The sequence below is a fragment of the Sus scrofa genome, chromosome 17, assembly GCF_054392235.1.
Source record: "Sus scrofa isolate SSC_HxYL_T2T_F1_AM1 chromosome 17, Sscrofa_HxYL_maternal_Yorkshire_Landrace_v2.0, whole genome shotgun sequence".
NCBI lineage: Eukaryota > Metazoa > Chordata > Mammalia > Artiodactyla > Suidae > Sus > Sus scrofa.
The window spans coordinates 12,633,274-12,650,502 of NC_139399.1; the positions used below are offsets into that span (position 1 = coordinate 12,633,274).

The 17,229-nt window shown below is 40.4% G+C and overlaps 1 protein-coding gene and 1 pseudogene across 4 annotated transcripts in view; both read right to left on the bottom strand.

Moving 5' to 3' along the window:
• Positions 1–4,439: 4,439 nt before the first annotated feature.
• FGL1 (fibrinogen like 1) overlaps positions 4,440–17,229 on the bottom strand; it is a 46,987-nt gene continuing 34,197 nt past the window's right edge. For all 4 annotated transcript variants that reach the window (XM_021077952.2, XM_085003020.1, XM_021077953.2 and 1 more), the window contains 5 exons: positions 11,971–12,130; positions 11,335–11,432; positions 9,642–9,730; positions 9,281–9,468; positions 4,440–4,802 (listed from right to left, as the gene is read on the bottom strand). In XM_021077952.2, coding sequence (XP_020933611.1) covers positions 4,643–4,802; positions 9,281–9,468; positions 9,642–9,730; positions 11,335–11,432; positions 11,971–12,130 — 695 coding nt within the window. In that variant the 3' untranslated portion in view covers positions 4,440–4,642. The remainder of the gene's footprint in view (positions 4,803–9,280; positions 9,469–9,641; positions 9,731–11,334; positions 11,433–11,970; positions 12,131–17,229) is intronic.
• LOC110257440 (voltage-dependent calcium channel gamma-like subunit pseudogene) lies at positions 13,517–14,424 on the bottom strand (annotated as a pseudogene).

A 17,229-nucleotide genomic window follows, 5' to 3' on the forward strand; every position in this document is an offset into this window, starting at 1 on the left:
AAATTTTCAGAGAGATTTTTTTTATACTGGGGTCTTCCTGATGTTTTGACTTCAGGTAAACCAGTCCAATTTCCTTCTCCCACATTTAAACTTCTCAAATGACCTATCCTCTCTAACTGCTATTATTTCCTGCCCTATGCCTATTCTACCCACTAGTCTATTGAAATAGACTCTTCTGTCTTTTTAAGGCATTAACATTCTTTTTCATTCCTTCTGCATTGAAAACTATTATACTGAGATTTATGTAACACTATACTTACTTAGCTCCCCTCCTACTTCTCTGTAAAATCATTTTTTTCTCCTTTAAAAGCTTTTCTTCTTTTGATCTCCTAATTACATGAGGTCTTCATGCTACTGCTTGAGCAAAATAATACCCATATCTAAAATTGCCTCTGGTGCTCCATTATTTATTCCTCCCCAAGATCTATGGAACACCATTCCCACAAGACTATATTAAAAAAAAAAATCAGGAGCCATGGCACTTCTTTTGCCCATACATTTTAGCGATTATAAAATTAAATATTCTCCTTCATTATTTTACTTTCAGAGAGAATAACTGCACAACACAATTCTGGCCATTAAGGCCTAAGCTGAAGCCCGTTGACCCTACACGCTTCTTTCTGCTTTCAGCATGGCCTCGGAGCAAGAACTGCAGCAATGGCTTATGATCTTGAAGAAAGGGCAATGTGAGCTGCAGGGGTATCAGCTTCCATGTTGCAGAGCCCAGAACCGAGGCCAGCAACCTCCTACCTCCTGAGTTCTTGTTACATAAGATGAACAAATCCCTGTTTGTCTGGACCTCCAAATCAGGTGATTTATATTTTGCAGCTGAACCACTCCTAATCAGACATAAAAATGCAACAGCGGTTCCCCCTCATCTGTGGGGAATACATTCAAAGACCTTCAGTAGTTGCTGAAAACCGTGGTCAGTATCAAACCCTATATAAACTGTGTTTTTTCCTGTACATACATACCTATGATAATGTTTAATTTATAAATCAGGAACAATAGGAGATTAGCAATAACTAATAATAAAAAAATACACTGTAATAAATAATAAATACACATTATGTGAATGTGGTCTCTTTCTCTCTCTCCCTCTTAGAATATTTTATTCTACAAATCCAGTGCCTTTCCCATCTTAACTGAGCACTCACAATGCACCATGATGGTAACTTTTGTAGTGTGAGGTGAAATAGCAAAACTAGCATAAATTTCTTTTTTCCTCCTTTACATTTTCATGGAGGGGGGGAAATGATTCATTCTTACCATAGATGTTGACAACTTCAGCATAGGATTTTTCTGCATTCCTTATCACTTTGAGAGCTTCCACCTTTTCACTTAAATGAAGCACTTTATGGCTCCTCTCAGGTATCTCTGAATTGCCAGCATCATAACTCTTGCACTTTTGGGCCATTATTAAGTAAAATAAGAGTTACTTGCATACAAGCCCTGCAATACACAACAGCTGATCTGATAATGTGGTTGACTACTAAGTGACTAACAGGTGGGATATGCTGGGAAGTTTCACCGCCTGGGTGGGACTGGGAGAATGTTCTCGAGATTTTATCCTGCCACTCAGAAGTTGCTAATTGAAAACTTACAATTTTTTTTTTTTTTTCTTTTTAGGGCTGCACTTGTGGCATGTGGCGTTTCCCAGGCTAGGGGTACAATGGGAGCTACAGCTGCTGGCCTACACCATAGCCACAGTAACTTGGGATCTGAGCCACACCTGCAACCTACACCACAGCTCTCGGCAATGCTTGATCCTTAACTCACTGAACGAGGCCAGTGATTGAACCCGCAATCTCATGATTCCTAGTGGATTCGTTTCCGCTAGACCCCGATGGGAACTCCATCCCTCATATTTGAATACATATATGCCTTTATACAGTTTCATCTCCCATTTATTTCACTTGTTCATTAATTCACATTTATTTATAGAGCAGTTGGCTTGAGAAGAAAGGAACATTCTTTAGCATCAAGAAGGAAGGAAGTGAGAATGTGCAGAGATACAGGATTGATTTTGTATGACTTTTGACAGTTTCTTTCTTTCTTTCTTTCTTTTCTTTTCTTTTTTTTTTTTTTTTTTTTTTTTTTTTTTTTTGTCTTTTTAGGGCTGTACTCATGGCATATGGAGATTCCCAGGCTAGGGGTCGTATTAGAACTATAGCTGCTGGTCTATGCCACAGCCGCAGCAACATAGGATCCGAGCTGCCTCTGCAACCTATACTACAGCTCGCAGCAATGCTCAGTGGGATCCTTAACCCACTGAGCAAAGCCAGGGATCAAGCCTGTGCCCTCGTAGATGCTAATCAGATTTGTTTCCACTAAGCCACTTTGGCAACTTCTATAAATTGTTTATTTATGGAATTTTCTGTTTAAAAATTCCAAACCATGGGTAACTGAAACCTCAGAAAGGAAAACACAGATGGGGGGGCACTACTTATAGGATGTTCTTGGAACTTCAAAACACATCAGAATATTCAGGGACCCGAGACATACTCAAGAGAAGAAATCTGTTGCATTTTGTTTACTTTATCATCCACTAAGCTCGTTTGTTCAAGGAGCCCTTCTCTTCCTGTATTAACTCTTACTATCTCACGGAAATGCCGTTCCCTACATCCTCATTTTTCAAAGCGTGATCCCTAGAGCAGTAACATCTCCATCACCTGGAAACTTGTTAAACAACTAGGACCTGAGGCCCCACTCCAGAATCATTGTAACAAGATGCCCAGGTGATTTGTATGACATTGACATTTGAGAAGCACTGCTTTGGGAAACACTCTTTAGAGGAGAAAGTGCAACTAACCTTAACATATTTATGTAACCAGTTAGACATCTGTTATTATTGTCCCTTAATGCCTACTTTACTAATAGTCACAATTGGTTCTTGTTGACTGCTTACTTTGTGCAAAGCATTATTCTAAGTAGTTTTCCTGTGTAATCCTCAAAACTCAACCCTATGGGGCACGTACTAGTATAATCTCCATTTTACAAATGAGATTACTGAGACTCAGAGAAGTTAAGCAGCCTACCCAAGGTCACACAGCTCTTACGTGGCAGAATCCTTGATTGAAGGATCACTAAGCCATATTGCCTCTCTCTTTTTTTTTTAATTTTTGTTTTTTGTCTTTTTAGGCCCACATTTGCGGCATATGGAAGTTCCCAGGTTAGGGGTCAAATTGGAGCTACCCCCAACGGACCACGTCACAGTCACAGCAACTGGGGATCCAAGCTGCTGAGTCTGCGACCTACACCACAGCTCACGGCAATGCCAGATCCTTAACCCACTGAGCAAGGCCAGGGATCAAACCTGCGTCCTCATGGATACTAGCCGGGTTCATTAACCGCTGAGCCACAACCGGAACTCCCCATGCATTTTCATGACTTGTGTACTTTACACAAGGATTTCTTTCTGTCTGCAACGATCTCCCACATAAACCTAGTTAAAAGAGCTCAGCTCAAAAAGTTAGTTCTTCCAGGGAGTTCCCTTGTGGTGCAGCAGACTAAGGATCCAGCGCTGTCACTGCAGCAGCTTGGGTCACTGCAGAACAGGAAGCTTCTCTGATCCCCTCCCCGACCCCAACCCAGGTCAGGTTCCCTGCTATGCATGCCCCAGGCACATATTTTTCCTTCACACTTGTCAATTTTCATAATTATTTGTATTTTTGTAATTACATGGTTAATATAGGTCTTTATCCAAAAATCAGCTTCATGTGGGCCTGCAATGTGTCCTCTGTGTCTGACACATGCCATTTAAAGCTGTGGCATGGGTGCAAAACATCTGAATTTGATTGAATATCAGAAGACTTTGATTTGTGTCCTTGTTCCCCTACTTATTAGCTTTGTAACTTTGAATAGTTACAGCATCTCAGATCCACAAATTTTCGGCTCTGTTAAGTGGGGATAATAATACCTCACAGGATTGGGGAGTTCTCTTGCGGTGCAACAGTTAAGGATCCAGCCTTGTCGCTGTAAAGGCTTGGGTCGCTGCTGTGGCACAGGTTTTGATCCCTGGCCCTTGAACTTCCACATGCTGCCAAGTGCAGCAAAACAACAAAAAACAAAACAAAACAAAACTTCACAGGATTGGAATAAGAATTAAAATGAGGCTTCTGAAAGATGTGCATAATCTACATAAATGCCCTGAAAATATGAGATAGTATTTTATAGTGATCAAGATCCTGAGTTGGTATTTAAGAGTTTTAGCTTTGCAGTCAGAGACCTGAGTTCATTTCTAACTCATAATATTTAGTATCTTTGCAGTTGATTTGGCAATCCATTATTTGCTGGATTTTTCTTATGTATTTTTTAAACTGCATCCATACGTAACATAGCTGTGCTATGTTATCTCCCCAGTCATGTCTGTACTCTATGCCTTTTATTTTTCATTCACCATAATCTCTTATCACAGACCTTTGCACATGGGAATTCAATAAGTATTAACATTATCTACATTTATTTGGTGACTATCATATATTTGCTGTACTGAAAGTACATTAAGTGATAAAGGCAGTTAAGAACGAAAAGCAGTGCATATAACAATCAACGTAATCACACATGTGAACATTCCAAATTGCTATTTTTCAAATCATTTAAACCAAGATGAGCTGCTGAAATGAAAGCCCATCAGGGACAATTAAACAATATTTGGAATAAAATCATTTGGTCTAATTTTCATAACCACAGATTTCAAAGAATACCACCATCCATGCCAGGTGTGCCAGACAATCCCATTGTCAGTTTTAGCCGTGTAGGGGCCACTGTGGTATAAACCATTCAGGTTTGCAGAGTGACACCTAGTGGGAGGAAAAATAAACACAAACAATCAGACTAGAAAAATATCCTTTGAAAGACTTTTGCTTTGCTAGCAAATGACTGAAAACATTTTAACTATGAATTCTGACATTTTTAGGTAAGGAAATATTAATAAGTTTCCAAAAGCCAAAAGGATTTCTACAACATGATCGTTTTGCCTTTTTTTTTTTTTTGGACCATGCGCATGGCATGTGGAGGTTCCCAGGTCAGGGATGGAACCTGTGCCACAGCAGTGACAAGTGCTAGATCCTTAACTTGCTGAGCCACTAGGGAACTCAATGTGTTTTTTCAACTGCTAGGCTTTAGTAACTATAACTCAGGGTGAAACCCAGACCATTTGTAGAGTATCAATAAAGAAGCAGTTCTGTTCTTAATAGACTTTAAACCAACAAAAAAAGAAAAACAAGCAAACAAAAACATGACCTTGTAAGCCTGAGCCTTAGCAAGAGTGGTATGGGTTAACAAAGCAAGGTGTGCCATGCTGCTCTCTGTGCCAGCTTCCCTGTATAATTTAGCGACGTCCATCTGCTGCCAAGACTTAGCTTTTGTAATTCAAATTCCCTTCCTCCCTTCTTAAAAACCACTACTATACTATATCAATTATTTTAACCTCAAGGGCAAGAAAACAAAACCTAAATCACCATTTAAAGTTTTCCCAGCCATCAACCAATAATCTTTTGTCTTAGTCGTGAGTTAATGTTTTACATATATTGCTCCAACCTAGATAAGTTGATTAGGTTATCGCACATTTTAAAATGTCCCCCTTCTTCCTTTGCAATCCATAAATTTTGTTCCTGATATGGATAAACTAAGAGTAGATGATAATCTTCTGGGTACTTTATGAAATTAGTGGGTATATCTTTATTGATATAACCAGTGAAAAGATTATCAAGACATTACAACATAAGGAGACCATTCACAAGGAATAGTTCTGAAAAATCTATGGAAAGCACCTAAATCACTGAATCAAGAAAGTATATAATTTACCCATAAATCCTGAGTAGTTGGCTTGAACCACTTACCAGTCTAGTAATTCTCTCCTGCTGACCATCTTGACAGTCCTAATTTAAACTGATGTAACTAATCAAAACTATGTATGGGAAGTTCCCGTTGTGGGCTCAGCAGGTTACAACGGGACTGGTTTCCATGAGAATTCGGGTTCGATCCCTGGCCCTGGAACATCTGCTTGCCATAGGTGTGACCAAAAAAAGAGAGAGAGAGAAGATACTCTAAATTGAGCCTCCAGAATATATTTTGACATATTTCTGTCTTCCGAGAGACAGCTACGCATACTTTTTTACTTGTCCTGTGATTTGAATCCTATTAAGAAACTGACCCTGTTCAATACAGGAAAACTTAGTAATTCTAAGACCAATTTTCCAGCACCTTCCATGTACTAGAACAGCCTGGACTTGAAGCTAGACTGGGAGATGACTGGGGCTTCCTTGGTGAAAAAGTATGTGCTATGAGCACATACAGGAAATGCTACGCCAGCAAAGCGGAGAAGACCTCAACACCTCAGTGATTGGTTTGCTATGTGGAGAAGGAATGCCTTATAGGTGGGTAATACTTATAAAGTGCCAAGAATTCCCATAAATTGGAAGAACTACGGGACAGGATTAAAAAAAAAAAACAAAGAGGAAGAAGGAAGTGGATGACGGAGTTTAAACCACAGTTGCAGCAGGCATGGTAGAAGTAGCTTTGAGCATCTGAAACAATTGACTTTTTTTTTCCCCTTGTCTTTTTAGGGCTGTACCTGTGGCATATGGAGGTTCCCAGGCTAGGGGTCAGTTTGGAGCTGTAGCCCCTGGCCTACGCCACAGCCATAGCAACTCCAGGTCTGAGCCGCATCTGCAACCTACACCACAGCTCACAGCAATGCCAGATCCTTAACCCACTTACCAAGACCGGGGATCAAACTTGCATCCTCATGGATTCTAGTCAGATTGGTTTCCGCTGAGCCATGACAGGAATTCCCTGGAACAACTGATGTTTTCTCCAGCTTTTCTGATTTTTTTCACTTGCACAGCCTTATTATTCTTTGACTCTAAGGATAATGCCAGCTCTGGGTAGCTCCAGCTACTGAATTGCCTTTCTTTGTTCTCCCTGAATCTCTACCTTTAAAGTCCAGTTGATATATGGACCAGCTGACATTTAGCTGGGTAAGTACATGGTTCTGATCTCCTGGTAACATTAACCAATGTGGATTTTATTTCTGTACATGGAATTCTGTAAGTTCTACATGATAATTCTTACATAATGCTGACTTAGACAAGGGAGAAAAAGGAGGAAGAGAAGGTAATGAGGAGAGTTTTTTCTTTCTTTCTTTTCTTCTTCTTTTTTTTTTTTTTTTTTTTTTTCTTTTTAGGGCTGCACCCATGGCATATGGAAATTCCCAGGCTGGGGGCCCAATCAGAGCTGTAGCTGCCAGCCTATGCCACAGCCACATCAAGGCTGGATCCTTAACCCACTGAGGGAGGCCAGGGATCAAATCCGCATTCTCATGGATGTGAGTTGGGTTTGTCTCTGCTGAGCCGCCACAGACGGGAACTCCATGAAGATGGTTTTTAAGAGAACAAGAAAATCGCTAGGGAAAAAGCATGATCATCACCTTTGACTGGCTAAGTAGGAAAAATCACTTTGTTTCCCTGTCCCCTCTCACTGCTATATGTGCTGCACTTCCCTTACAAATGACCAAAAATTAAATGGACTCAAACTCGGAAAAAAAAGCAAAATCCAGAGGACATGTGTTTTACAACTGCTTAGAGTCAACTTGTCCCAGCACCCTACATATAACCAGCTGTACCTACATAGAATCTACAACTCTAAAATCAGCACGTCACAGTAGCTGATGATGTTCTTAATGAGGATTCTCATGATTTTAGGGGAAATAGACATTTGTGTGGTATACCTCCACTTAATAAGATAGAACATTTTTCTTCTTCTTCTTCTTCTTTTTTTTTTTTTTTTTTTTTTTTTTGTCTTTTTAGGGCAGCACCCTTGGTAGCATATGGAGGTTCCTAGGCTAGGGGTCAAATCGGAGCTGTAGCTGCCGGCCTACACCACAGCCATAGCAACGTCTGATCGGAACCAAGTCTGCGACCTATACCACCGCTCACAGGAATGCCAGATTTTTAACCCACTGAGCGAGGCCAGGGATCGAACCTGCATCCTCATGGATGCTAGTCAGATTCATTTTCTGATGAGCCACACAGGAACTCCAAATAGAGCCTTCCTAAATGCTTTAAAATTACTTATGTAATGGAAAAAAAGTTAAAATTTGGATTGTGGAATTTTAATGATTCGTCCTCAATTACACAGAAAACTTGGCACTCCAGAAATACTAAAGATTTTGCGATGGAAAGTGGAAATGTCCAGATATTTTGAGACGACCCTTGTCTTCTAAAGAGAAAAGAAGATGTTCAAAGGTCACACACTGCCTTACAGTTCGTGAGCATCTGTTTTGCAGACATAGAAGGCTTGCTGAGTTATTTTTAAGGAAGACTTTAAATTTTCTATTCCTGCCTTAACTTTGTGATGACAAGAAAGGAAACTGTCTGGAAACCATGATGGGTGGGGAACAGTTAAAAGAGTGAGGAATATTTGGCCTAGAGAAGAGAAAATATTGAGGAATCCTATAAATATCTTCGTATCCAGGGCCTGAAAATTTATGTTGAAAAGGAATACAACTACTTTGTAGCTATAGAAGAAAAAAATGGGCAAGGTAATAAAAAGGCAGATTTCAGGTTAATAAAAGGCAAAACAGTACAACCAGAACGAAATGAGCTTGCTGATAAAGTAACATTAAAATATTCAATCAGAAGGTGGAATTAGGTTTCAGCAATGTTGTATAGGAACTTTATGCATTGGGAGGAGCTTGGGTTCAATGATTAATAAAAGTCACAGTAATTGAAAAATAGTATTACATAGAAAAAGTTATAATAACATGGCTATTTCATATGACAGAAGAAGGTAAAGGGCTACTTCATTCTCAGAATGTAGTTAAGAGGTTATTAAAATGCTCTAGGAGTTCCCTGGTGGCTCAGCAGGTTAAGGATCTGGTATTGCCACCACTATGACTCAGGTTGCTGCTGTGGCTCAGGTTTGATTCCTGGTCCAGGAACTTTTACATGCTGCTGGTGCAGCCAAAAGAAAAAAAAAAAGAAAATGCTCTTTATTTCTTTGTACCAATTTATGATAACTCACTCATAATTCAGCCTGCAAACAGTCTTTGTAAAAGCAGTAATTTTATTTATTTCTATGACATATCCTTCAAGCTTTACTAATGTACACAATGAACAAATCCTCAAAACTACTTCATCACTGAAGAATTCTAATAAGGATGATTACCTAATAATACCAGTATTACACAGAAGACCATTATGTCATATGTTATAATTAATGCCCACCAGTGAGATATCATCAATGCCATTACAACCATGTTTGTAAAATGTCAAACCTGTTAAACCACCAGCCAGACAGATCCTCTTTCGCACAGTTCCCTTCGTAGTTGTCATTATCTCTGTCCCATGTGCTGAATTTCATTCTCTGGTGACTACCCCACCATTGTACCTCAGGATGAAAATTCCCTGCAAGGGAGTCTCCAGCTGTTCCAGAATATTCCCCAATATGCAAATCATAGGAATTCTAAAGGGAAAGAGGTAACTTTCATTATCAGTTGTCACAGTTTTTAAAACAGTTTTATTTAATAAACAAAGGAGTAAGTTCTATTGCTTTTTTTTTTTCCCACTGACTTCAGCTTTTATATTTTATGTTTTATGCATTAATCCATGGTGCTCATTATTTGAAAATGTTAGTACCTTTTCATCTCCAACTTTGAAATTTTTATATTGTGCATAACGGTTATTTTTTTCAAAATCTGCAAGGTCAATTTTTAAGGTGTAGTCTCCTAGAAAAAAAAAAACAACAACAAGAAACTGTACGGTTTTTTGTTTTGTTTTGAATGTGCGAGACGATATTAACTTACTGAGGCTTAAAAACAATCTGTGGCTCTATTTTACTTAGACCATTTCATTCTGCCGGGAGTCAGTTTTCTAAGACTAAAGGGTGACTCCATTGTATTGACAACATGAACGTTTTACCATGTAGTTTTACTTGAAAAAAAAAAATTAGGGACACAAGAGTAAAGGTAGAAAACTTCTACTAGATCTATCATAGAGAAAAGCCAGTGTAATTCACTTGGCGAAGAATAGCAGAAAGCAAGGCATTATTTGTAGATTAAGAAATCTAACAATGAAAGAATAGAAGTTGTAAGAAGTTTAAAAGTTTATCCTCTTTTTCTAATTTTTGTAAGAATGTTGATCTTAAATACAAATAATGACTGAAATAATGGATATTGGCAAGTAATGATCATCGTCATTGTTCCATCATTTGCAAAAAACAAAGACTATTAGTTTTTCAGAAACAGAACTATTGTCAGGAACATAAAAAGTTATCAATCAAATTAACTGTTAGAGAATATGTATTCAATTTTCCTACTTTGATAAATAAAATTTCACAGTGACCTGTAAGATCAGGTTTGAACTTAAAGTCTTAGCTTTCTCCAGGTTCTAAGCTGGAACAGAGAGGCCTATTGGGCAGGCCTGGCCTGTGGTCTGCCTCCCTTCTCTTCCCACCCCTATCTCCATCACCCACAGCAAGGGGCCGTGCCCACACTTGTGGATATTCCAGGCTGCACACCCAAGATCTGCTTACACTCACAATAAAATTATTCCTTCACCTCCCCTCAGTCTAAGGGGTGAACACACTAGCTGCACAATTTTCCCACAGGGCAGAGATGAAGAAGAAGCAGGAATAGGTCCTAGAAATAAGTCCAAGGCTTCCTGGGCAGGGAATGCTGGATTCCCATCACTAGGGAGAGGTGTGGGCTCCTACTGGCCTTGACACTTTGGCCCCACGGATTCCTTGCCTTTTGGCACTCTAATGTGGAGCTCCAAGGAAGAGACCCCTTTAATCTGATCAAAAGTTAGTAAAGGATGTGTGAGCTAAGACTGTGAAGTGGATGGGAATAGTAGCATAGGCTAAGTCAACACTCCTAAAAAGTATTTTGTAGCATAGAAGAGATTCAAACTCTTAAGTAACCATGTAAATATCTTTCTGGTCAATGAGTAAATGAAAATGCAATTACAGGATTACAGGCCATTTCTTTCTTTTTTTCTTTTTTTGTCTTTTCAGGGCTGCACCTGCAGCATTTGGAAGTTCCCAGGCTAGGGGTTGAATTGGAGCTGCAGCTGCCGGCCTACATCACAGCCACAGCAATGCCAGGTCTGAGTCACATCTGCCACCTACACCAAAGCTCACAGCAATGCTGAATCTTTAACCCGGAGCGAAGCCAGGGATCAAACCCCCATCCTCATGGATACTAGTCAGGTTCTTAACCCACTGAGCCATGATGGGAACTCCCTAGTGAAAAACATTTTAGTGGTTTTGTTTTTTGTTTGTTTTTTTTTTTTTACTGTATTTCAAGTGAATTTGATAGCAGGCAAACCTTACCTTGTGTGGTCAGTACATGAAGATTTCTATTACCCAGCCAATATTCACCATTTTTTTGGACAAAATTTCCAAAGCCATTTTCATAGTCATTCCAATTTCTAAAAAATGTAAAGTGAAACCTGACTTGAGCAAAATCCAAAGGGACTTCTGCAGTACCCAAGGTGGACATCCCCTGTCCCCAATATTTTCTTGGTTAGTTAATGTACCTTCATTATTCTTATGTAGAGAGAGTGAAATTCTAATTAATAGACACCAGGATATACATATATATATATATACATATATATATATACATATATATATATATATATTTTTTTTTTTTTTGCTTTTTAGGCCCCCACCTGCGACATATGGAGGTTCCCAGGCTAGAGGTCAAATTGGAGCTGTAGCCACCAGCCTACAACACAGCCACAGCAACTTGGGATCCAAGGCACCACAGCTTAGGGCAATGCCAGATCCTTAATCCATTGATCGAGGCCAGGCATCAAACCCACAACCTCATGGATCCCCTTAGTCGGGTTCTTTAACACTGAGCCACAGTGGGAACTCCCAGGATATAATTCTTTAATTATATAATTCTTAGCTTATTGTACACCTCACATTTCCTACTCTAAATCCTTGTCATAATTAGCACACCTGTTAAAATTCTCGCTGCCATCAGATCGTCTCTGAATTACAGTCCATCCTCCTCCATCAGACATGTCACAATAAACAGAGAATTCTGCTGGGCTCTGGAGAGGTTTGATTTTGTAAAATCCACTCTGCTTGAAACCATCATTGAAAATCTCTGAACAATCTGCAAAACAACAAAATGTAATATTCTTATGTGTCTTTTTCTTTTCTTTTCTTTTCTTTCTTTCTTTCTTTCTTTCTTTCTTTCTTTCTTTCTTTTTTTTTTTTTGCAACTTGGAATCAAAATTAAAAAAAAAAAATCACAAGAAGTAGGTTTAGGCACCCAGTCAAGCCCAGAAAGGGGGTCGATCAAGGAAAAGACCAAAAACCCATGAATCAGTGTCACACAGAATGAACCTAGGAAGGCCTGAATTCATCAGGTGGGGATGGGACAAAGGGTCAGTGTAGAATGAAATGAGCTGAGGGCAAAACTCCCACCCACTGGGCAGAAAAGAACCTGGAAAGGGACCAATTCAAGATGCACAAAAATGCAGATCTGCCAGCAAGGGTGGACATCTCCACTGGCCCCCAGTTCACCTCCCCTCCAGGCAGCGGCATCCAGGGTGGTTTTTAACTATCATTGGATGTCTGGCCAGCCCCCTCTACCCCCTGCAGTCCAGCAGCTCCAGAGACATGCTCTTTGAAATATGTTCTAGGATCAAAAATGAAACCTGGAGGGTATCTGACCCTCATCCAATATAGACTCATGTTTACCTCAGAGAGGACAGTATATCAGAAGTCAAGGGGAGTTCCCATCATGGCTCAGTTGGGAACTGGTTAATGACCCCGACTAGCATCCATGAGGTTGCCGGTTCAATCCCTGGCCCCACTCCGTGGGTTAAGGATCTAGCGTTGCCATGAGCTATGGTGTAGGTTGCAGACGTGGCTCAGATCCTGAGTTGCTATGGCTGTAGTGTAGACTGGCAGCTGTGGCTCCAACTGGACCCCTAGCCTGGGAACCTCCATATGCTGTGGGTGCAGCCCTAAAAAGATAAATAAATAAATAAATAAATAAATAAATAAATAAATAAATAAAATAAAGAAGAAGTGAGGGGACCCTCCTGGGAGGACTTAAGGTCAGATTCACAGGGAGAGTCCCCAGAGGGGATGGAAGCTGGTGGAAGCTGGGGTTATCTTGGGATAATGGGTCCCCAAAGGGCAGGGCTCAAGGAAAAGTCAAATCATTTGAAAACATACTATCTGAAAGAAATCCTGAGCTCTGCCTGCCTGACATGACCAAAACTAAAGCAAGGAGAAAGTCCTAGGCCCTGATGGGACGCTGTCCACTGGAAGAATGATTCACTCCTAGCAATCCAGGAGACCTCAGGACCCCAATAGCCCACATCCCAGTGGAGTCAATAAAGCAGGTGTGAACTCTGCTTGGCTATGCAGACAGCATGGCACCCACTACCTGACTTGCTTCCAAGTCTCTTCCCATCCCAGGAAGGATCCAAGAAAAGATTTCAAAATATGTCTCTTTTTGTAAAATCATCATCCTAACAACTTGGCTGAGCAGGTACAGCTGGTGGCATTGAGGCACCCAATGGTCTCTGGGCTGCAGATCAGCTGCAAAGGCCCTTGGGCCACTGGCCTGACCATCCAAAGATTAAGAGGTGGCAATTTCAAGGTCACATGTTAGAAGAGTCCCAACTTGACCACAGTTTCTGGTAGAACTTGATGTCCTCAGAAGGGGGCCTAAATTTTATAGAGTGGCCCAAAGGATGGGTGATGCCATCGATGTGGGTAAGGCTATTGAAGTGGAGGCCACTGATAGCACTGAGGAAGAAGAGGACAGAGGCAGCGAACTGGCTCCAGAAGGTCAGAGTGAGGCCAATAAGCATGACCTGGTTCCTGAGAAGGATCAGGAAGCTCAGGAGTCCCCTGAAGGAGAGGATGAAAGAGACAAAGAGGAGGACGGAGCCCATGGCCCACTTGTGCTATGAGTGGAGGTGCTTATACATCTGGGACACCATGAGGAGGACCAGGCCAAAGACGGCAACCGCCATGGCCAAGGTGGCCATGCTGTGGGCCAGGGCCATGCCCCAGGCCAGCCCGGGCACGTGGGCCTGACTCACTGAGGCAGTGCAGTGCAGTCTGGTTGGAGGTCATGCAGAAATGCCACAACCCAAACTGGCAGTCCTCGGCCAGGAGCCAGTGGCCATCACAGGTGGAGATGGAGGAGAGGATCACGGACTGGGAGGCACACAGGATGATGAGGGTCCAGATGAAGGACTCACAGGAGGACTGGCAGGGCCTGCTTTGGGCGAGCAGCCTCTGGGCCTGCACATCAAGGGCGCTCATGCTTCACAGGGCTGGGCCACAGGCTCCTGCCTGGTTCCTTCATGCTTCTTCTGTATCTTTTTCTTTTTAAAGGGAGACTCTGAACAAGATTACTCAATACTAATGGAGACAGATAAACCCATGATTGTAGATAATCAGCTTTTTAAAACTGCATCTTTACATTTTCCAGTGGATATTAGGAAATTTTTATTTCTTTTTTATTTTTATTTTTGTCTTTTGTCCACTTAGGGCCACACCTGCAGCATATGGAGGTTCCCAGGCTAGAGGTCTAATCAGAGCTGGAGCCACTGGCCTACACCAGAACCACAGCAAAGCAGGATCCAAGCCACGTCTGGGACCTACACCACAGCTCACAGCAATGCCGGATCCTTAACCCACTGAGCAAGGCCAGGTATTGAACCCTTAACCTCATGGTTTCTAGTCAGATTTGTTTCTGCTGCACCAGGACGGGAACTCTGGGAAATTTTTATTTCTTATCCTTGTATTTAATTATCATCTGACTCCTTGATATGACCATGGGAGGAAAAAAGAGTGAAATAGGTATCCAGTTTCTCTCTTTTTTTTTTAGCCACATCCACGGCTGTGGAAGTTACCAGATTGAATCCATACCACAGCAGTAAACAGCCACAGCATTGACAATGCCAGATCCTTAACCACAAGGCCACCAGGGAACTTCTCATTTCTGATTTTTAGAGAAACCAATTTTAAAACATACATATTTCAGTTAATCATAGTATATTTCACTAGAACTGACAGCTTTATCAGATGGAATACTGGAACTTTGCTATGAAGCTAAGATGAAAGTAGAAATATAACACCAAATAAATAATTTAATGTGGATTATTTTAGAGCATTAAAAATCCTTCTGAACATCTGGAAATGAACTCAAAATAGTAATCTTCTTGTTAGATTCTTATGACCTCCTAGTCTCACCAGACTTTTTCCTAACCCGCTGAAATTTCCAACAGTCCATGCATTCTCTGATTTTTTTTGCTAAAGTTGCAAGCTTATACAATTTTGTCCCCGCAGTCTGCTTTGCCATGGTATTTCCTTGACCACTGAAGCAAACATAGCTACCAATTTGCCACTAAAAAGTAGTATCTGTTTCTTAAACCGCTGGAAGGTGGGGGAAATTAATATTCACTGGGGCTTATCTAAGCTGATCTCTACTGACTTAGAGAATAGAGCAAGTATGGACTCACTGTTGCTTAGATGCCCAGGGTGTTATGTTTTTCAGGGTGGTTGAATTAGTGGCTACTTTAAAGAGATAGTTTCAGGGATACTCAGTCACATACTTTTGACTACAAACACTGAAATTTAACCCTTATCAAACCCTTTCAAATTTTACCCTTATCATTTTGTTCACTTCTGTCCTTTTTTTTTTTTTTTTTTTTTTTTTTGTCTTTTTATGGTTGCTCCCCCGGCATATGGCGGTTCCCAGGCTAGGGGTCAATTCAGAGCTACAGCCACTGGCCTATACCACAGCCACAGCAACACAGGATCCGAACTGAGTCTGCAACCTACACCACAGCTCACAGTGACGTCGGATCCTTAACCCACTGAGTGAGGCCAGGGATCAAACCTGTGTCTTCATGGATGCTAGTCAGACTCATTTCTGCTGACCCACGATGGGAACTCTCACTTCCATCCTTTTTTTTAAAAATATTTTCTACAATTCTGTAACTATGTATGGTGATGAATGTTCATCAGACTTACCATAGTGATCATTTCACAATACTTATAAATATCAAATCATTATGTTGTACACCAGGAACTAATTGAATGTTGTATGTTCAATTATACCTAATAAAATTTTTCTCTTTCTGACTGGATAATTCCATTCTCTTAGCATACTCTTAAGTTCTTTCATAATTTTCATTGTTTTGATGCCAAATTGTCTATTTTTTTTTTTTCTTTTTTGCCGCCCCCATGGCATATGGCAGTTCCCAGGCCAGGGATCAAATCTGAGCTGGAGCTTTGACCTATGCCGCAGCTGCAGCAATGCTGGATCCATAACCCACTGCCCCAAGGGTTGGGGAGGAACCAGTACCTCTGCAGAGACAAGCCAGATCATTAACCCACTGCGCCACAGTGGGAACTCCTGATGCCAAATTGTCTACAAAAATTGTATTACAAATAAAACATACTTCACTTTAAATGGATTGAATAGTCACTAGGAGTCCATAAAAAAAGAGGCTAAAAAACACTAGTCATTTCTAAAATGCTTTCCAGATTGAGACCAATCACATAGTAATGCTTTGGTGAGATGTTCATCCTTATAATGATTTAGGCTTTATTCATGTATTTATTTTTGAGACTCAGAAGCCCAAATGTTCTTTATACACACTGGATTATTTTTTTAAAAAAACTGTTTTGGCAGTTAAGTAAGAAAAATAATGGGAAGTGATTATCTAAAATTAGTCCAATGTTGTTCATAAGTTTACATCTTGTGGCCAAGTATATTGTATAACATTTTTCATTAAAGCAAGCGGATTTTAACCTTTTTAGGAAAGGGGCTCTTTGCTTGCATTTAACCACCTACCAAAGGACTGAACAGTAAAGACTCACAAGGTTCAGAATATTTTCCAGGCAAACATGGAAATGATTAGCTATAATATTTGCCTCTGGAAAACGCTGTGAATATGGAGTTTTCAGCCAACATTTTCTATTTGTTTTTATTTTATGCCAACTCTGAGTTTTTTTAAGTATTTTTTTTTCTTCCCAGAGGAAAATGCTGAACAAACTTAAGATCCAAAGGAAAGCTTTCAACTGAAAAAACAAAACAAAACTCCAGGAAATAAACATTTAAAAAGTGCCAGTAGCTCAATTTCTTACAGCAAACAAGTTAAGGAGCCCACATTGGGGAAATGTGACTTATACTGTGATAGAAAGTCCAAGCAATGTAGGGTTTAAAATATTAAC